The 21,977-nt window shown below is 40.0% G+C and overlaps 1 protein-coding gene across 2 annotated transcripts in view; it reads left to right on the top strand.

Moving 5' to 3' along the window:
- Positions 1-21,831, top strand: part of STK4 (serine/threonine kinase 4) — a 45,811-nt gene extending 23,980 nt beyond the window's left edge. For both annotated transcript variants that reach the window (XM_075721074.1, XM_075721075.1), the window contains 2 exons: positions 484-641; positions 20,066-21,831. In XM_075721074.1, coding sequence (XP_075577189.1) covers positions 484-641; positions 20,066-20,224 — 317 coding nt within the window. In that variant the 3' untranslated portion in view covers positions 20,225-21,831. The remainder of the gene's footprint in view (positions 1-483; positions 642-20,065) is intronic.
- The last annotated feature ends 146 nt before the right edge of the window (positions 21,832-21,977 follow it).

Raw genomic sequence — 21,977 nt, 5'->3', positions numbered from 1 at the left:
TTCTGTGATATTTGTATGGTAGATGTGGTCTTTGAAAGCCTCGCTTTTGTACTATTCCATTTTTAAATATAAAGATGAGTTTCTGCTTGTAAAACAATGCTGTTTAGGTTTGGAACCTTGTGTATTTTGCAGTGCATGCAACCTGGCTGGGATGGAAAAAAACCCACCTCTCTAGCTGGTAATAGTTTAGTTCTAGAATTCAGTGCATGAAGCTTGGTTAATGGATGGATTACAGGTGTAGAGGCCAAGGCCTCTAGCATTGTAATCACTTATGTGGTGGGCTTTAAGCTTCTGTTCTCCAGTTTTCTCGCTGTACAGTCAGTTTTGTATTTGAAAAGCTGCCGAAAAAATAGTACTTTAGCAGTACTACGTGATTTAGTGTGTACTAAAAAAATAAAATCATTTTTGGGCATGATGTAAGGCAGTATAACCAAAAATATATTTTTCAAAACAACTGGGTTTTCTTATTTTTAATATTTCCAGGGAGGGATGAAACAATGCAGCCAGCCAAACCATCATTCCTTGAATATTTTGAGCAGAAGGAGAAGGAGAATCAAATCAATAGCTTTGGGAAGAATGTGTCTGGCCAGACAAAAAATTCATCTGACTGGAAAGTACCACAGGATGGAGACTACGAATTTGTAAGTCTATACTTCGAAATTCAATCAATGTGACAATCTTTAAGACTTTTAGTCAGAGCTGCTATAAGATTATTTCTTGTTTTGATAGGCTAATAGAAACTTGAAGAGATTCTAATTGCTAATGCATTTGGATGGGGCATTTTGAAAAACTCATTTTCTTTAGGTATTTCTCAGTAATCATAACCAGTCGTTATCTGTATACTTTCATTGTTTAAGAACAAACAAATGAACAAAAAAGCCTGAGGACATGAAGGTACAAGCTATCTTGCTTTACTTCCTCATTATGCATTTAAAATTAAAAAATAGAATTCCAGATGGCAGTTGGAAAATTAAAATCCTGAATGTATAGTGTTACAACCACTGAATTTCCTTGTTTTTCTCAAGTTTTGGCACTGGGTTTTATCTTATTATGTAAACATTGAGCTTGTCTTAATTTATCTTTCAAATCCTCAACTTCAGTCTGCCTAACTAAGGTTCATGTGCTCAGAATTTTCAGGAACTTTTCAGAAGCCCAAAGAAAGATCTATTAATAAATTTTATTATTTACTTATTTTTGTGAGGATGGAAAATTTCTGGTTTGAGTTCAAAATGCCAGAAGACGCATGCTCTGGTGAACACTGTTCCCTCCACTGCATTTTCTTCCAATGATACTTCACTGCAAGTACTTTTTACTTTAAGTGCATTGTGCACCCTTATGATGTCTGTTCGTGTTGCCCGTGGTTCAGGTTGTCACACTGCACTCAGTAGTTGGTGAGATTCACTCCACCTTCATAGAGCAGTGGAAAGCAAAATCCCTCTGCTAGTCACGACTCGAGGAGATGCTTTACTTTAACACTGGAATAACAGCTGGAGCCTTTCATTCTCTTTGTACAGATTGTATAGACTACTGCTGTTACATGTATTTTGTTGTCTTTACTGCTGTATCTCAAATTTTCCTATTTAGACTGAAAAGGATGGCTAGCTGAGGGGACCTGCTGCATTCTCTCTCGTAGCCTTTTGCACGACGTTACATTTAGCCTGAAGACTTGAAGTCACTGCATAAACATGTTTTGCAAAAATAACCTGCAAGCTGCCTTTGTATCACAGGGTCTGGGCCAAACACACAATATCCAGTCAGATACTCCATTTATCTTATTCACCTTATATGTTGTAACTTAATTTAATGATAATTCTTTTTCAATGTGTGGTATTTCCCAGGAAAGATGGGCTTGTTTGGAGTATCTTGGAAGTCTTTCATAGTCTGCAGAAGATGGCCCAAATTTGCTGTAATTATTTTACTTTCTAATTTGGTTGATAACAAGTTTAACAATTAACCTTATTTCCACTGGGTGGGATGTATTCCACCCTGCATACAGTGAGCTGTAGGTGCAGGCTACACCCAGTGAGGGGCACAGGCAGCGCAATGACACAAGGAAAGGTCAGTGCTATTCTAGCAAACAGGACCTACAAGTATTTTTAGAATGTGCAAAGCAACTGTTTGACATGCATGTGACCTTGTTTACTGATTTCCATTAGTACTGAAGTATTGCCATGTGCATAGGTTACCAGCGCACTGGAAGCAATAAAAGCAAGCAATAAAAGCTAGCAATAAATCGGGCTTTGGGTCACCTTCAGGTAGTAATTTGTGAACATTTCACTTCCCAGCTGTATGTATTTCTCTAGTTCAACTGTGTATGAATATACCAGCCTGTCTTGCATGCAAATTTTGTAACAGGGCTACTTTCTTTTCTGTAGGATAAGAAAAATGCTTGAAAGCAACCTTAGTAAATACATGTGGGTGTTTGTATAGTGCTTATCTGAGAGTTAGTAGCAGTAAGCTCAAGGTTGCGTGATGTATTCAAAGGCTTAAAGTGGGTATTTTTCCTGTTTGGCTAAAAATAGATCAATTTGGCTAGCTATGGGTGAAAGTCATGTTTATTAATGCTTTATTAATTGAAAGCATCAATGCAGTAAGTGTTGTGGAATAAGAAAACATACATTCACTAGTAGGCGTATCAAGTACATATGTCCTAGACTTGCCTGCAGCTCTAACTTATTTCTGCATTGTCAAAGTATGCAGGTTTGAGCTTTGTTGAGACTTTGTCTATAGACTTTGCAGGATTCCAAGTAAAGATGACATCAGTGAGATGCTGGGTTCTCTAGTTCTCCTGGGCCTTAAGAAATGATTGAAATATTATTGCTTTGTGCTACTGCAGACTAGATAAATATGCCTTGTCTTCTCTTTGTATTCTTCTCCTTCCTATGTGACTAGCACCTGGAGTCTCCTGTCTTCCAAAAAAACCAAAGGGCAATATTAAATTACAAAAGATTTTTGCTCTTTTTCCCGGTGGCAAAACCGTTTGACCTTTTCTTGACTAACAGGCAAGTAAGATACTATTTATATCACAATGGCAATGTCATGTTAGATAAGGGTTGGATCGAGTCAGCCCCATCCACTGCGGTGCTGAAAACCCAGAGATCCTGTTCTAAAAGGCGACGAACTCCATTCCTCCCAAATGTGATGCTCTGGCTATGTCCTGGTAGGGTTGGAGATGACATAAACCCAGTGTATTTCCAGCAGTGTATTTCCAGCCTTGGATTTCTGATGTAGAAGTTAGTATTAACTGATTAGTCAATGCCTGATGATGTTAATGTTTATCCCCACTCATGTTTGAACAAGGATCTCTAAAGATTTAAACCCCACTTGATTACAAAAAATGTTTTCAAGAACATCATGATTTATTTAGCATGGGGGAAAAAATACTAATTAAGGGCAAAAATTCTTGCTTTTAGGAAGAATATAACAAACTCTAGTATGAAAATGCTGGAGGGGTAGGCTGTTAATGGTCAGACTGCATTGTATGTGGAATTCCTAATTGCCATAATCAGAGCTCAAAATTTTTAGTTGAATTTAATTTTGCCAGTGAACATTAGTCACATACTGTTGCACAGACTTAAATTAATAATGCTATAAGATTTGTTTAGACAATGTCATACATTTTTTTCACTTTAATCTTCCAGTAGTACTGTAACATACGGCAAAATTAATTGTGTGGTGTTTCCTGCCCTTAGACACAACAAACCATTTGCTTATTCCTATTTTAAAAGTGTTTTAACTGCTCTGAGCAGGTCAGTATTCTAATATCACTTGTGGCTAAAGTGGGATCACTTTTCTTCTTATTCTGGCCCTGCTTGAAAGGCCTTCAGTCTTGCCAAACCTATTGTAGCACATATTTGTGGATCATCCAGTCATTAATGTTGTGTATTATATCACTAATCATTTTATTGAAAGCCTATTTTGTTAGCAGATTAGCAGGTTCCAGCCATTCATGGCTTATGGTAGCTATGACAACACTGAAACCTTTTCAGTTTTATTTCATGAGTGCGGTTTCACTGGTGAAAATGAGTGGCAGTAGAGCCCCTGCCAATCTTGAATTTTGCCATCATGATGCAACTGCTGTTTTTTTAATACCTGTAATGTTGAGCTGGTTTTGCTGTAACTCTAATTCATAATTTTTCATGTATCAATGAATCTATGCTAATTAAGTATCCCAGGGGCTTGTTTCGGATGTGGAGTCAAATGGGACCTGAACTTTTAACAGACACTAGAGCAAGAGTACAGTAGGACATCAAGTCTTTGTACAGGCTTTACAGAAGGAGTTGAAGCCGTTTGCTCCAAGGCTTTTTTGATTCCAGCACCTCTGTATCTGCCAACCATTCCTGGCCTGTGTAAAGCAGCCTGTCAAAATCCTAGTTGGTACAGACACTTGCACATTGTCTTTAACTGCTCTTGCTATCTGTGCTTCACTGGAAGAACACCAGGGTGATAGCTGAGCTTTTGAAGGAAAGCATTGCTATTCACCTGCAGGACCTCAGTGGAGAACTGCAATCATCAGCAGTTGTTTTCTGTGCTGGCAATCTCCATCCTGCTGCTGCAGCTCTGGGAAGGAAGCTGACATTCAGAAACAAGGTTTATGTCTCTTTCCTAAGAAGTATCCTGCTTCCTTTGGGAAGACCTTGATTTGCTTGCATCTGTTAAGTCTTGGTTCCTACAATTATCAACAGCCAGTAGTTTGGGTCTTTCCTTCTCACTCCTTGGCTTAATGAAGAGGGTCTGCCTTCACAGGTTCTCTCATTGAAGCAGAAAAACTTTGGAGCAGAACTTTTTTCCTTACAAAAATAAAATTAACATATATACTTGAGAGCATCAAGATTTGCAGAAGTAGAAGGAGTAGACGTGGCAAATCTCTCAGCTTTCTGTGGAAGATGGCTGTTGTCATGGCCTTTGTTCACAGGTTCACTGTGTTTCAGTCTGCCATGAGCAAACCTGTGTTTCAGGTCTTGTGTTTCTGTGCTCACCTTTCTAGCTCCCTTTGAGAAGTGTCTCATTGGTGGCTGATGTGAATTTCTTGGACAGGAAAGACTGGTGTGATTTCCCCTAGTTGCAAAACAGACTTTATCACTTTTCAGTGCACGGTGTCATCTGTTTCTCTATTGCTGGGGAGGACTGTCCTGCAAGCAGTAGAACTGTTGCTTCTGAAATTTCTGCACAGCAAAAAAAGGAAGGATGAGCAGGAGGTGTTAATTGCCTCTAACTGGGGGGAAGAATGCAGGTGCTGATCAGCTGCCACTTTGTCAGGGCTGCACTGTCAGAGCCCTCATGTAGAAGCAACAATTCTTGTCTCCACCATCTGCTAGACAGAGATAGGCAGAGAAGGGACTTTGCCTGAGGTACAGGAGTTGGAGGAAGGGCTGTGTTTGATCCCACAGCTACATCTCTCTTTCCAGTAACCTATTGTCTAGTCTGTTGCTTCCCAAGTGCTCGGGCCACAGCTTGCTGTCGATATCTGACTTCTCCGTTGATTGTGCTTCTTAAAATTAGCTAATTTTGAAATGAGGCATCTTTGTTTCAAAGGTGTCTGTACACCGCTTACTGTGGTTTTGGTTTTGTTTAGAAGCTCTTGCTCCAGACAGCGTTCCTCTTCATTATGCTGTAGGAGTTGGATGGTTCACCAAGCCAGTGGGACAAAGGAGTGAGCAATATACGAATAACAAACATATTTCATGCTTTTGATTGCAGTTTGTTCAGATAAGAGACAAAGCAATAGTCTGGCAAACTGCTGAAGCAAAACATCAGGAAAACACTTAAATTTTAATAAAGTCCAGTTTCTAAAAGTATATTCACATCTCTGGAGTTCTTGAATTATCTGCACTTCAAGAGTTGGTATCGCAACTGCAGCCTCCTTTAAATAACTTTGAATAACTGTATGTCCGTTTATACTTACTTGATAGGAAACGGTGATTTTTTGTGTGTGTGTGTGTCTGTAAGCAGCTTCTAGCCAGAGCTTTTAACAGCTACTGCTTAGACCTTTCTTTTTTACAAATATAACGTAAGTGAAAGCAAGCCTTCCTTTTACCTGGGTGGAGGTATAATTCTTTTTCTTGAAGTAGTAAAGAAAAACATAATTTTCTGTTTACTGAGACAAGTCAAATTGCATTAGGATCGTATTTTATTTTTCAGTCTGGTGGTAGATACCAGCCTGACAATACCTGCAGATCAGAGTCTACTTATGCATAATCAGGTGTGGTCCAGGCAGTAAGGATGCCAACCACAATGGATCACTGCAGGCTGGAGCCCAAACCAGGGAAGTGCAGTGGCTGATGCACGCTGCAGCTCTGTTTGCTGCTCAGCCCAGCCATGAATCTGCAAAAGTTGCAGCTGGTGTCTCACAGTGCATAGTGTTAATGTCTCTTGCATTGCCCTGCTGCTTCCCCTATGCCACTACAGAATGACTACAGTTAAAAATGGAAATCACTCAGCACAGTGTATTTCTTGTCCCAGCTCAGGACTGTGGTGAAGAATGGCTGCATGCTGGAACCATCTGTTTCGTTCATTAGAAGTGATTTATAGGGAGGAACTGTTAGAGGGCAGGTGATTTATTGTTTATCAATAACAGTAAACACGTTCTGCTTTACAATGACCAGAGTCTCTAATTTATTGTATTCTGTCTGTGAAGGTATCATTTGTCTTGTGAACAGCTTGTTGTCTACCAGTACCTGGAACATTCAATGTCTTTGGTTTCTCTTGAACATTCATTTGGATAGCATTTATTAGCGATCTAATATTGATGCTTTATAGCTTTACTGCCTTTTGTCTGTCCTTCTAAAAGTTCAATCGATTTCAAAACTTGGGAGTATTTTCTGTACAGTTGCAGGCTTTTAAAATGATGGCAGGCTAAATAATTGGCTGTCATTTTGTTGGAACTGGTCTTTGGGTTTTTTCTAGCAGTAGCAAGAAGGCATGCTGGGGATACACAGATAAGGCAGATGCTAGAAGAAAAATACTTGTATTATATGGGTAAGCTGCTGTTGTGTGACTTCTTATAATTTATCATTTTATAGTGTTTCCTGACTACTGTGATCCTCTGAGCTTTATCTTCTTTTTACTTCTGTCTTTTAAGCAGCTTGGTAAAGGTGTCAGATGCAGGCCTCTATGCTATCTTTCTGTTCTTCCTTTCCCCCATCCAAATTACTCAAGTGAATAATCCAGGCTGGTTACTAAGACTCCAGAAAGTCTATCCACTTAGACAGGAGCAAAAAAAGCTTTATTATAGTATGCACATTTGCAGGTCATTTAAATGAGGATTATTTGAGAATCAAATAATCTTGAGACTTCTACTGAATTATTATGAAAATTGAAACACATTCTTTTCTGAGAGACCAAGTTACTCTGACCCTTGCGTGATGAATGAAGATTGGCTGTCCCAAAAATTCATTTGAATAGATATAGTTTTGTGTCGAAGAAAAAAAATGTTTGTTTAAAGCAGAGCTTTTTTCAGTAACGTTTTTTTCCAAGACTAAACCGAAGACTTCAAGTGAATCTTCAGGGATTTCTCTGTCCATAAGTTTCTTCCCTTCATCTATAATGAACTCCCCTTTTTCCCAGCAGTGGCTGGAATAAAAACTACTTCTCAGACACTGATTTCTTCAAATAGTCTTACTTTGATTGTAAAGTGAACTTATTTGCTAGGGCATTCATCAGTTTGAGAGATAAAGCCAGATCTGGGATGGCTGATAGGCAGCCCTGTCTAGGTCCTATGGAACTAGGGCTGATTCCTAGTTGGGAAACAAGTAAACTTGTTTGTGCTGTGCTGAATCTAAAATAAAGCTTTTGTTCAGTGGGAGAGCATTAAGACCATAATTTTTGGGGGAAAAAACCCAGTCTCTAATAAAAAGAATATTTTTCTGACAACAGAAGACAGTCCAGAACAGACCAAAGTTTAAGTTCCAAACCCCATGGTATCTTCTGCTAATTGAGAGAGATCTTAAAGTGTAGTACCTAGCTGTAATTTGCACTGTGAAGTGTGATTTATAGAGAGAGACAGGTTTTTGTCATGTTTTATTCATTGGTTTTAAATGTCACCTGCCTTGATTCATTACGTTGATGTCCATTAAATGGATTTCCTTTTTCCTTCAACCATCTGCCAAGAATTTTTAAAGCTCTGCTAATTGTTTGTGTTTCTTTTAAGCATTACCTTTTCAGCATATTTAGTGTGTTCTTCCCAGCAAATACTTTTAACTAGTGACATCTTTATTAAGGAAAAATGTTTCATTTTGTCACCTTGTAAACAAATGTACAGTCATTTTAAAAATAAGCCCAGGAACAGCTTGTTATCTTTTATTGTTTGTTAAGTGGTCTTGACTCTTCTGTAACACTTGCATGAGGAAGACATTCTGAACCTTAATGCAAACATCATCGAATTCATGGCTGGTTTAAATCACCAGTGTGATTTACAGCAAGCTCTATGTATGTAGGTTTTGTAAACCTTTCTAAATTCCCTTTATAACAACAAAAAAAACCCCAAAAGATACATTTCATTCTAAAATTCGTTAGCAATACTTGAAATTGGAAACGGTAGTTCAGTGGTTTGACTCATATCTGTTGTGGAAGACAATAAATTTCTGCTGTCTTACATTTGGTAGCAAGGTCATTATTCACCCCCTGCTTTCACTTTGGTGCATACTGACATTGATTGCAAAGCACTTACTGCCACAACTTGCTGTCAAAATTTCATTTTTGCTATATTTTTGTGTATAGGAGGCATTCTGTGACATCAGACTTTTAAATGAAACTTGCGGTGAGTGGGAAGTAAAATAGGTTGCTGTTGCTTGTGTTGAATTGCTTAGCCCTTAATGGAGACTTGAAATAATGTAAGGTGAAATCAACTTTATATGAGAGTATTCAGGCTTGTAAATTCAACATCCTGGACTATCTTTGAGGCCCCTTTTCTACTGCAGCATTTAATCAGCTGAGACATTGACTGAAAATTTTGTGCATGAACTAAGTAACTAACAGAACTTCAGCCAGGGTCTTTGATCATGGGATTTGTTCCACTACTGCTGTATGTTTAAGGTCAGGTTGCAATGTGCATTTCTGCTTTGGGAGAAAGGGAAGAGGAATTAATAATTGAAGGTGTGATGTTGGAAAAAAACTCTGAGCGTACCAAATTCTTTAGAAAACCTGTTTGAGCCTTGTTATGCCTTGAGATCTGTTTTCAGGGCTGGGTGTGTTCTTGGCACAGCATCTCCTTTAAAGAAAGAGCACTGCTGCTCAAACAAGATATATTTGAAATGCTTCTAAAATCTTGCAACTCATCTGTCAGTACAAATGTTTGTGAAGGGTAATGTAGCTTAAAAAGACAAGCACGTCCAGGTTTTTCTCGTCTGTAGCAAAAAGGGCTCCTTTGCATCAGGAGTTTAATATAGGTGCTCTGGATTGCCTCTTGGAGGATGGAGTCTCTGGACCATAAGGGAAAAACATGGGGATAAAGTCTCCATCAAGCCCCTGTGAATACTTTCCAATGGGCAGAGTCTCATCCGGACAAGTGCCTGAAATGATGTACTGTGGAGGAGCAAAGTTACCTCAGCTCTGATTTCTGGACCTAGTGCATTTGCCTTTGTGCACCCTCTTCTTGCATTACTATAAAACCTGCAGAAAAACCTAGTTGCTGCTTATTGCCAGTGCTACTTGGTGCGTGTAATTACTGGGTGTCTCCCTGCTTACCTCATCAGGAGACTTTGCACGGGGGAGTTTCATCGTGTGTGAGGCATGTTTGAGGTCTTGCTCATACAGAGAAGGTAATGGAGTTTGCAGTTGGCTGTGCTTCCAATAGCCAGGGTATCCTAGGAGGTTTGCCTTAGCTTTTATGTCAATAACCTCACTGATCAGATAGCTTAAGAACCCAAGCTTTGACCTTCAAGAAAAAAGGAGAAAGAGTAGCTTAATACATAAAGACTGATATAGTCTGAAAGGAGTATTATTCAGAAATTAAGTGCTTAATTCATTCTTGTTTTGTGTATTGCCATCATGCAGGATCATAAATAAATGCCGAGGTACTAGTGAACACTTGGGAAAACCTTGCATGGCAAGGAGTGCAGGTTCATGCAACATGGATTTTATGGAGATGGTTCACTGGGGGACTGTCCCAAAAAAATATTTGTCTCTGAGATATTTAACATATGCCCCTGGTTTCAAAGATGACAGCCTCTCCCACGGTCATGCAGCTATTCATTTTTCAAAATGCCCTGGAAATCTCTAGTTCAGTCTTTCCTCAAAAAGCTTTTAACTCTCTCTCCCGTCTATCTTGACTTCAAATTGCAGCTATTTCTTCCTTTTCCTTAGTGAAGGAGGGGAGACAGAGCAGGGTTGGACTGGGGTTTTGAGACAAGCCTCACCTTTGGGTACATGAGGTAGGGAACTGGTGTGGTCTTCCTGGAAACAAATCCCCTGCAGCAGCTCTCCTGGAGTTGGCAATAAATTAGGAGACTAAGACTCAAATCAAAAGCATTTGTTGAATAAAGGTTAATACTCTTAAGTGCTAAGATAGATAGGCCAAAGTTGACACTGTGTGTCTTAAGCCTTCATTGTGCATTTAAGTGTGTGAAGTCTTCAGGTAAGTTAATGAGGCTAATATACCAGTAGCAAACTTCTCCACGTTATTAACAAAGACTGTATTCACATACTGATGTAGTATTAACTAATTGGTTACCACTTCAGTTACATTTGTGTTTCATAGTAATACTACACTGAGCAATATTCTATGAAGGAATCACTCTTACTTCAGGTATTCTTACTGCTAGTTCTTCAGGAGTTCTGCTTTACTCAGGATAAGTGATCCTGAATAAATCAATTGTTAATCCTTAAGTGAGTAGCGCCCTTAGGAGCGAGGGAGAGAGGAGGAAAGGGTATACTGGATTGGAAGGAAGCTCCATTACTGAGCCACATACCCTTCCTAGCAGAACTTAGTTAAACCTCTCAGATTTGTAGAAAATTCTGTTTGGTTTAAAGGAATGAGCATTTTCTGACAGATTGCTTTTCTTAAAGGAAAAAAAAAACACATTGGTCAGTTGTGTACCTTACAGTTGATTTGTACAGCTAGCCAGATCTTCAAAGCCCAATGACATGATTTATTTTAGCATGTCCAGAGGTATTTTGGTACTCTTACTTAAGAAAATTAAAGCATAATCACCTAGAGAAGGAAAAAAAACTCTGCCATGTTTTTCTTTAATCCAATTTCTGACAAGAAAGTGTTTTATATGCAATAGATGCTCGTTTGTTTTTTTTTTTTCTGCCTTTTTTTGTTGTTGTTTGGTTTGGGGGTTTTTTTTGGTTTTTTTTTTTTGCTTGTCCAGACAGGTTGACCTTTTAGCTTGGTTTCTAATTCAGTTACTGAAAAAAAAACCCAATAAGGTAACTTGTCTTTGTGGTTACAGGATTAGTCACCCCCTTTCTAAGTCCCTAAAGGATTTTAAGGTTTGGCCTTCTTGAAGTTCAGTGGTGCATAACAACACTGACACAATTTGTCATTTCCTTTGTTTAGATTAAGTGTGTATGGTACTTCGGATGATTTTGGAAGTGAATAAGGTTATTCATACTCATAATTGATACTAAGGCTAAAAAAGGAAATTTAATCTTGGAGCTCAGATTAAAATGCTTTGGTCTTTTTTAAAAAGACCTTTTTTTAATGACCACTCATATCATTGAGTAGAGCTTTGGATGGGTTTTCTTCCTTAATATAATTTCTGAACATTGCTGAGGGTAGTAACAGTATGCAGAGGTTATACGGTTGTGCTGGCTCTAACACCAAAACTTTCTTGAGCCTTTTAGGGATTACAGTAAGGATTGATAAAGTGCAGTTCTTGGCTAAGAGCAACTCAGGGATGCCAGAGTTATCGATGCAGGCTACGGTGTTCCCGCAGTTGTGCAGTCTTCTCCGCTCTGCAGGTAACTGCTCTGCATAATCACTGCGCAGTTATGTCTGGGTAGACAGAGTAGCCAGGGAGACCTGTATGTTTGCTATAATCCTCTGAAATCAGTTTCTGTATTGGGAATTTTCTGACTTCTTGCTAACTGCAAAGCTGCTCCCTGGCTCTTACAGGCTTTTGAGAAATGGGGTAAAACTTCCAAACTGTGGGGAGGGTGAGAAAGTAAATAATAGATGCCTCTTAGCTGGTGAAGGGCAGTTGTGTATCTAAAGCATGTATGTATGTCTCTTCCATAGCAGTCACAGGAATTAGCTACTGAAAGTATGCTTGAGGGAAGGTCCTTGCTGAACCAGCAGGATCAAACGTTATGGGTGTAAATATAGCCTGAAATAAGAGATAGTTGAGTAGTAAAACTATGGCAGTTCTTGCTAGAGAAGAGCAATGGCCTTGGCAGCCAGTGGTGAGTGAGACTCCATCAGTCAAGTGGTACTTGACTGCCATGAGCAGCAGTGCCTCGAATGAAGGGGCAGCTTCCCAAGAAGCCCATCAGGCCATGATAGTGTGGCAGGTTGAGAGAAGCCTTGCTAAGCTGCTAGCAAGATGCTAAGCTGAAAAGAGAAATTTTGGCAGTAGTCCTTCCTGCAGGACAGAGGGAGGTTTACAGTTTAGACATGATCTTCACAACATAGTCTGACAGGGAGCAGGGCAGGAAGGAGAATGGCACACATTGCCTTCCAGTAATTCTTTAGGAGTAGTACAGATACAATGGCCTGGTATCATGCACCTTTATTTTAATCAAATAAGCAGAGCTACATAGAAAATAACTAGGATCCTTACTGGCATTGTAGCAGTAAGACGTTTCGCTTTCAGCAGCTGTAAAACTCCACATTTGTGAAAGTAAGGTAGAGCTCGCCCAAACAGGTCATCTGAGAAGGCCTGGGTCTCTTCTGATATAACTCTCTATTGAAATACTTTTTTCCAGTTCAGCTAGGGATCAAATGCTGAGTGTGTGTTAGTGTCTGTCTGTCCTCCACAAAAAGTCATGATGTGAATGTACTCATTTAACTTGTTTCAGCTACTTGACTTGCACTGACTGATGATCTAGTTGAAAGTTGAGTGTTACTGCATTGTGGAAAGTCATCTGCTGTCCAGATGAGGTGGCCTGCAACAACTGGCTCCAGATGTGCACTGATCACAGATCCTGTTCACTTTCTTTGGGAAGTTCTAGCCACAGTGCTGTTTTGACTTGTGCTGGATGCTGCAGCCCATGATGTGTTTTGCTAGCACATTGCCTAAATAATTAAGATGCATTAAAAGCAGAAGCTTGTGCTGCTGAGACTTATTTTTCTAATCCTTTGAAAGATTCATATCCATATTTTTAATCTTGCATGAAATCCCACAGTGAGTGCATTTCATCCACTGCTTTCATAACAGTGAGAAACTTCACTGACATGCTAATGCTGAAAGGGGGGAAAAAATCAAGAGAATTAATGTTTGTGTAGGCACTGGGGTTTGCTATGATTTGCCATAGCCCCTCTATCGTGGTTGTTTGACAGATTTGTGAAGTTGTAGGGACCTGACAATCAAGAAAAGTGGGCAGTAAGTACCTGTAGGTTCTTAAATTCTTGTGTCCCTTGCATTGGACAACTTACAGTGAATAAATAGTTAATCTTGCTCATACATTACATCAAGGCCTCCTTACGCTAGAAACATAAATGAGAACAAGGTACTTGATTTTTAGGTCAGTGATTGAAAGTATGCCAAATGGTATTGAGCCAGCATTTCAGGAAGAATGCTAAGGAAAAAAATGGCATGCTATTCCAACACCAATTTATATCACCATTTTCAAGACCTAAAGTCTGGAGCACTGCTTAGCATGAGAAATCACCCTCTTCATTTAATTTTTGGCCAGAGAAACTGAATGCTTTTTTTTGCTGGTTTAAAAAAAAGCGCATAGTACTATTCAGTAATCTGTTCCCTCAGAGTATATTTGATACGAGCATTTAATTGATACCGTGTTTAACCAGTCTTTCAAGTTACAGAAGGCTAATTCCAGAATAATCTCAGTTCTTAGACTTGTCAGAGCTCACATTTATGAATCCTTGAGATTTGACACCTCTTCCCAGCTCATGGACTTCTATAGCACCATGCACTCTTGCATGCTGCAGGCTGAATTACACTCCAAGGTGGTTGCTACAAACAATTGCAGCAAGTGGCATCCAATGGGTGATTGCATCCCAAAAATAAAACCCTGCTTGAGGAGGTGATAGAAGAAAAGTTGAGAAGTTGAGGTGGATATGCGTAAAACTGATCCACAGGATCCTGGAGAGGAAGCACAAGTGTGCCCTCGGTTTTATCAGAAGGGAAGCATCTTGGTTGCATTGCTGATAGCCAAGGTCAAGTGAAGCAAGGGTTTAATTGGTCTCTTCTGTCAAGAGCCTCCCTTCCCACAGGACATCTGAACACTTAATAGACAATTTGCAGGAATTTTTTTCTACTTATCTCTGGTATGTAGCCACTTCTGATGTCAAGTGTGATAATCAATAGCCTCCTGTGAGGCGCTCTGATGTGCTTTCATACAATTGTAGTCCCAGTTGGTTGTTCTGGGTTTGTTTTGTTTTTCCAAAGTAGCCAGTTGCTACTATATTACAGTGGTAGTATTTTTCATTATGTCTAGCAGCAAATTCCTATTTGGCGTTTAATATTTAGCGTAGCTTGGATAACTTGGTTTGGATAAAAACCCTTCTCAAGCCATGTTTAGATTTTGCCTGTCTAAATACACACAAGTATGTGAAGAGCCGTGCTCCCTACTAATGTGATTAAAGATGTCTTGAGTTTCTTTGGGGGGCTTTGATCACTGGGCATGCAGTCAAGAACTGTTAGATTGCAACGTAAAACTAGGCAGAAAAGGAAGATATAACAATAAAGCTATGCTAAATAGACAATTAATTTGTTTTTTTCTTTAGTTCCCATCTAGCTCATATCTTTTCCACTAAGAATTTATTTCCCTGTGTAGCATGGGAAGCTGCAATTTTATTACTTCTTTATTTTAGTCTTCAAACTCCCACTGGCCCTTATGAAGTGGTAATTGCTAAAGCCAGTTTTTCTAAAAGCTATTTAAAAGTTTGTCATCAAGTTATGTTGAGCAGGAAATGCCACCTGGAATATTTGGGTGAAAGGCAGACCGATTGCTGCAGCTGAGTGTTTCCTTTCTAAAAAGCCACAGGCTATTGGTGGTAAAGGTGGGAGGATATTCAGAAAATATTCTGTGTGAGCATGTGGAAGACAAGTGTTCAAACTCGCAGAAATTACAGTAGGAGGGGTATGAGTAGGGGGCTAAGAAAGGAGAGAACAACTTCCTAATTCTATTTGTAGGATTTGCTGTAGTATCAAGACCTGAAAATATCCTCCTTCTGCAAAACTGTTCAAATACTTTCACCGTGAGGAAAATAACCCCATCTCACCAATGTCATATATATTTTGTATATTTTGTTCCAGAAGTCAGGGTCCATCTGCACATTTGAAAGGAGGAACATGTTTTTTGCTTGCCCCAAGATAGTATTTTTTGATTCCTGTGCAGCCGGTGAGTTAGTGCTCTGCCAAAACTCTTTGTTGGGGAAGAAAGGTGTGAAAGCTGCTTGGAAACAGCTTGTTTCTATTTGATGCTCATAACTCATGCAGCAAGAGGATTTTGCTGGCAGTGTTTTTGGTAGAGGAGCAAATAAGAATGATAGCTGAAGTGACTCGGGGATTACTGGACGACATTGTATTTATGTCAGTAGTGTAGACTGGTCCGAGTCGGTCGTCACCTTGTGTTGCTGAAGGGCTGTTGAGGGACCAGAGAAGTACGCTAGGTCCCAAACTGGTCAAGCTATAGACCCTGCTGTAGGAAAATGCGTCACTGGTGCTCTTCAGTGTAAGGACTATGGATACCAAGAGAACAGTGATAAATCATTTGCATCGGCTTCTAATTCAAAAACTTTTCACTGTTTGGGTTTTTGTTTGGTTTTCTTGGGGACAGGGAAGGGGCTGAGCTAATTCCGTAGGCTTTGTGTTTTACAGTAGATCTTGTGTGAAATATAAATCTGGCATGGTGTGTTTAAAAATACTGTGGCAGGTTTTTAGACCGCCTCTTGCTCAGGACAGAACTGCAAAGGTATAGATTTCAGACCGTGGTGCCCTTGACTATCAAACCTGTGGCTATGTCTAACACATCTGCAGAGAGCCTTTATTTATTCTTCTGCTGCTGCTTAGATGTTGCAGTGACACTTTACCTGACTGTAACAAATGCAAGTGGTATTTTTTTTCCCCTATTTTTTAAAATGCTGATTTGAAAGGATGGCAACTCAGAAGCAGTTTGCTGAGGTGAACATTGTTCAGCAGAGTAGTTATCCACAAGTCTGTCTGAAATGCTGGCAAAAGGATGTCATGAATAGCTTACAGATCTTCTCCTTGAGGAATAAATTGTATATCAAATGATCTGTTCCTGATTTGTACATCATTGGTGCACATGCATGGAAAGGCCATAGGTTATGTCTTTCTGAAGGACGTAATTATATATGTCCTTCTGAATTATATAGTAGAAATCATCAGTATAGTAAAATAAGATGTTGCTGTCAGTGGTGTCTGCTGCCTGCAGAACAACGAATGTCATGCGCGGCTGTGGGCGAGAGAGGCTTTCAGGTGGAGACTTGCCCCTCTGATGTTTGTTTTCACTTGGGGATTTTTACAGACTTAAGATCATTCTCAAAACCTTGAGTAAAAATACAACTGTTAATAAACCAGTTAAAAATTAGCTGTCTGCACATACAACCTTGCTTGAACAGTTCGCTGCGCTGCCATCTCTTCCTGTTGATAGATGTGTTTGACCAACCTTAGAACAAGTATTTTATATCAGTCTTTGCATCTGAAATGAGATTCCTTCCTGTAAAAGTTTGGCTTAGCTATTTGATCACTGTGGACAAAAATAGATAGCTTTTACAAAGACATTTAGACCTCTTAGAACAGAAGAATTGCTAAGAAGTGAGGAGAGGGATGGGACTGAGCCCTTGGCTAAAACCAGCTCTAATTGCAGCTGTTCAGCGCTGAGACTTTACCCTGAGTAACCGTCTGTCATGAGATGCTCTGTCCTTGTCCTTCTTTTCTTTCTTATTTTGCTTCTGGTGTTCCTCTAAGAGAATAATGTCAATATCCCAAGAGTCTACCACTGCACAGATAGATATGCTAGAGTTTAAAAAACTCATTTCTGGGAGAAAGTCTGTTGTGGCATTGGCTTACAGTGAAATGCCACGCAGCACAGTGAAATGGAGGCCATCATGTTTTCAGCAGTTCTCTTTTTTTCTCTTTTAAAGATGCGTATGCAAGTGGAAGGACAAGCTGAGTAATAGCCCAGCCCAGGGCTCATGTTATCCTGGGCCTGAAGCACAGTGGGAGCAGAGGGCTAGGCATCCTCTGCAACTGTGTGGGCGCTTGGCTGTCACTCATTAGTAATTGGACTCCTGTCAGTCTCTCGTCATCTCATCTGTAGTGAATGGTCATAATCTGGACCTTTTACTAGTGTTGCCCTTTGGCTTCTCTGCCTCTTTTAGGAATAGCGTGGCATTTGCAGTCATGCTGATGTTATTCCAGATAAAACCTCTGTCGTTCATTCTCATCAATGCTTCATCCTCATCAACACACAGCATTACACACAGGATGTGTTTCTGTGCTCTTAGATTCTTGCACTGCGTCGACTTGCCTCTCTTCCTTCTCCCACCATCCCCATTCTGTTTAACCTGTGATCAGTCTCCTTAAGTAGCTACTTTGTTCTGCATCATGCATCTGCACAGGTAACCCACTTTCCGATTTGTTCATATTAATATATATATATATGTAGGCTTTTGCCTACTCCAAACTTAGTTGTACTCTAAGCATCTTCCATACTGTTAGCCATCTGTCCTGACAAACACACAGTCCCAGGAATTGTCAAAGCCATCGCATCCCTTTGCAAGCAGCTGCTTACAGTTAGCAGAAAGACTGTGTGTGTCAGTATCCATGGAGGATGTCCCATGATGCTAGATCATGTTCAAGAACATTCATAAACAGTTTTTAGTTCTTACTGACACGTTCTTGGGGTCTGGAGAGACCAGTGCTGTAAATCTGCTCTGCCCTCTGGTCCACTGACTGTGACAATTTGTCTCTGGCTGTAAGCAGCACCGAGCACTTTGGGAGGATGATGGAGAATGCTCAAAAGGTATCCATGGAAGATCACAGCCTCGGGACAATTTCTGACACCTAGTAGTTGGCTTAAACCATGAGCAAGGTGGTTTAGATCCGTTCCAAAACTGTCATTTAGTATTCTAGCGCTGGGTACTCTGTGAGAGCTGACAGCCATTTGATTCGATATAGCTGTTTAGTGTATGTGTTCAGTACTTGAATTCATGTTTTCTTCTTTTTTGCATTATTATTTGACTGTTCAATTCCCCGGACTGTGAGGAAGGGGAATGTTGAATAATTCCCTGCTCCGTAATAACTTAGTGTGGAAAGGCAACCGGTGCCATGCATCAACTTAAACTGCTGTCTGGTAAAGTTGCATTAATGTGTATAAATAATGTATATCTTTGTGGAGGAAGTGCTTTGTCTTTCCAGTGAATGGTTGGCTGATGGGAGAGGCTGAAAGACTGTATACCCTTGCTAAAAAGGTTTTGTTTTGCTTGTGCCTAGATCATTAAAGTGAATTTGTGATCCTGTAACTGCAACTAGGAAATATCTTGTTTAGTGTAATATGCTAAAGAATTTCAAAAGACCTTGTGAGAAATCAGCTAACAGATGACTTTGTGGTTTGGGGACTGGTATCTCTTCCACCTCAGGAGGAAGGATCAGGATTTCCCTATTTTAGTATTTACATACGTTTTAAGGACTGATGCAAACTATTCAACTGCCATTCAACAGCCATTCAGCTGTTGGTTTATAACAGGCAGCAACTGTTTCACTCTGTGGTTTTGGTTCAGAGATGGCTTGAAGAATAACCATGATAGCTGACTAATTAACAGCTAAACTAGGACAGCATTGTCACTTGCATTTAACTGAAGTAAAGGTAAGTCACTTGATTATGACATTTGTTGAAAATGTAAAAATTGACACTTCTTTGTTCATGAAAAAAAACCCAAATTATTTTGCAAGTTCTTAGTTTCCACAGCAGGTGGTCACTGAAAGCAGGCGGTGCAAATAGTCATTTCCATCCTGCTGCAGTGGCTGTAAAACAGTGTCTCCCATGTGTTTCTAGGTGTTGCTTGGTCTTGGATGGGAAAAGGACTGGTGCTTAGGTGAACATTTGAAGCACTTCCAGTGTCCATATTTTTTACCATAATCCTAAAATCATGTCTGTTCCACAGGTTATAATAATCTAATATTCGGTAAAGAGTGTAGCTGTGGACAATCTAAACTGTCCCAGGCCACACTTGCCATCTAATCACAAAATAAAACTTTTCTGTGCCAGTTCTCAGCAAATTGGTGTGCACAGGAGAACCAATTAAACAAAGGGCAGGCAGATAGGGAATTCAGTGAAGGGAAGCTTTTCCAGACTAGCCTGACATTCTCACGTGTACAGTAAAATACAAATTGTACTTGCATGTTATATCGGTATGGGGCTGACTGTGGTGTGTGTTCTGGGATTTCTTACTTAGAGGAGTTTGGATTCCTCACCATGATTGAGGTTCAGCCTGATTGTGCATAAATGCTTCCCCCCACCTCCACCAAGTGCAACTTTTGTCAATGATTTTTATTCTTCCTATTCCCTTCTGTCTCCCTTTGTCACTTAGCAGAAGGAAGTTTAGTTGCAAGAAGAGGAGAGAACTTTACTTCTATTCCATCTCAATACGGTATTTTTGTTCTAAGCCTGCAAAATGAAGCATTAGAAAAACAACTCAATGGGGGAAACATTTCACTGGTTGTTTTATATACTCGCGCTGTCACTAAACAGAGCATGTAATATATCTGTAAAATGAGCAAAAGCAGCCCAGTATCCTGAGGCTCATGCCAGTCTCATTGAGAGAGGAGCCCAGCAGCCTGGAGCAAACTCTTCCACTTTCTCCTACTGAAAGAGGCATTGTGACCATCAGATGGGCAGCAAAATCCCTGTAGATGTGTGGATGGTTGCTGTACTGATGCTGGTGTCTGTTCTTCTTTCGTCTCCCTGCTAGCTAAAGACTTGGAGTGTTGATGAACTTCAGAGGAGGCTCTCAGCCCTGGACCCCATGATGGAGCAGGAGATTGAAGAAATCCGCCAGAAGTACCAGTCAAAGCGGCAGCCGATCCTCGATGCCATTGAAGCTAAGAAGCGGCGGCAGCAGAACTTCTGAGCCACTGGTAGAATATTCTTCCATCCTCAAACAATCAGCTCCTTACTTTTATGACTACTAAACAGGTTGATTTCAATTGAAATATGCTAGCAAAATAGAGGGCAATAATTCTGCTCATTTATTTTTCCATAGCACCTTTGTGAACTCAGGAATGCCATTAAGTGGAAAATCCTGATGGTATGTTTTAATGTTAGACTTATATTTAAAACATTATTCCGAAGGAGTTTTGTTACTGTTTTTAGGGGGATTGTGGTATTTAACAGCTGCATCTTCTGTGGGTTTTGTTTTTGTTTTTCTTTGTGAATGCACAGACTCAATTTCAAGCTGTTAACTGTATCTTTCTACTGTTAAGGTACTGATAAGTTTTAGGTCACTGAAGAGAGCAGGTAAGAACATATACAAACTGTTCCAGCCTTTTGAAAGAAGCTTAAATCTCGTTTTTTAAAAAGCCTGTAATAAGCCCCATGCCTTACACTGTATGCTTTAAGCAAGTGTGGTTTCTTCAAGACCTCAGTTTTGTCCTCTTTTTGTGTATTTAATTAATACAAGTAGATAAAGCATGTTGTGCCTCCATCAGAAATTACATTCTGTAATTTAAAATCCACACCGACTTAAAACCAAAAGCCAATCGGTGATCTTATTCCCCTTCGTCTGTCTGTTTGGAAATATCCTTCTGGGAGACCCTGCTGACAGTGGAACCCAGGAAAAGGAACAGTATTTGAATGAGCGGAAGTTGTGTGAACCTCTCTCAGGAATTCGGTACTTCTGCTGTGTCTGAGAGGATTTAAAAATCTCCAGTTTGTGAAATATTTTATAGGCTTCATTTCAAATTTACATTTTTAGATGCTTGAATAAAATCTTAATTTCACAATCCTTCACATTTCTGAAGGTTTAGCACATCAGAAAAGTTGAACCGAAAGTAACGACTTCATTGAATTAACAAATGTGCATTTATGGTGGTGGAGCAAAGGTGGAGTTGATCTGGATGAGAAGACAATTACTGATGTCCTACTGGAAGATATTCAGTCTATTCTCTTCCAGTTCCTCTGGATGCTCTTGTGTTCTTTCTTTAAATTTCCCTGCCATTCCTGCCCAGTATAGCTCAATCAATGAAAATGTCCCAGCGTGTACAATCGCTGTGAGGATGGTGCAATTAACTCACCCTGGTAGAGTAGAGAGCAGAACAGAAGCAGCAAAGAGGTCAGCCTAGTTGCAGGGAGCGACCAAGTGGTGCCCCGTGGGCTGTAACAGCAGAGTTACATAGTTTTAGATCTATCTAGCATATGATGAAATATTTGGACAGAGCAAGTATTTCTACCAATTTGTTTTTATTTTGCTCTGATAGAGGGAACAGTTTCCATGTCATTCTTCTGAAATAGGCCTTGGTACATCACCCAGATAATGAAACTAAATAGCAGTGTCTCCTGAATCAAGTGCTGCTAGAGAGGTGAAGCGTTCATTTCACGCCTCTGTAGGCTCTTTTTTTCCCCCTGGAGCAGACTCTTGGCTACTGTTAATAGGTATACTCCATTGCTGTGAAAGGAACCAAGCCATTTTTACCCCCTCTACAGACCTGGTTGCATTGGTTTGTCTCAGTTTGATACACAGTTTGATACGCAGTGCGAACGCAGCTGTTCCAGAGATGAGCAAACCAGCTGTCCCTAAGGGGAAAGGGAGGCAGTAAGCAGTGTGTCTAGGGTGCTGAAGTAAGAGTACATCCTGGGATAACCAGCTATTTGATAGCCTCAAGTAT

The sequence above is a fragment of the Pelecanus crispus genome, chromosome 14 (assembly GCF_030463565.1).
Source record: "Pelecanus crispus isolate bPelCri1 chromosome 14, bPelCri1.pri, whole genome shotgun sequence".
Classification (NCBI taxonomy): Eukaryota; Metazoa; Chordata; class Aves; order Pelecaniformes; family Pelecanidae; genus Pelecanus; species Pelecanus crispus.
The sequence above is the reverse complement of the archived record's forward strand: the minus strand, read 5'-3'. Positions and strand labels throughout refer to the sequence as shown.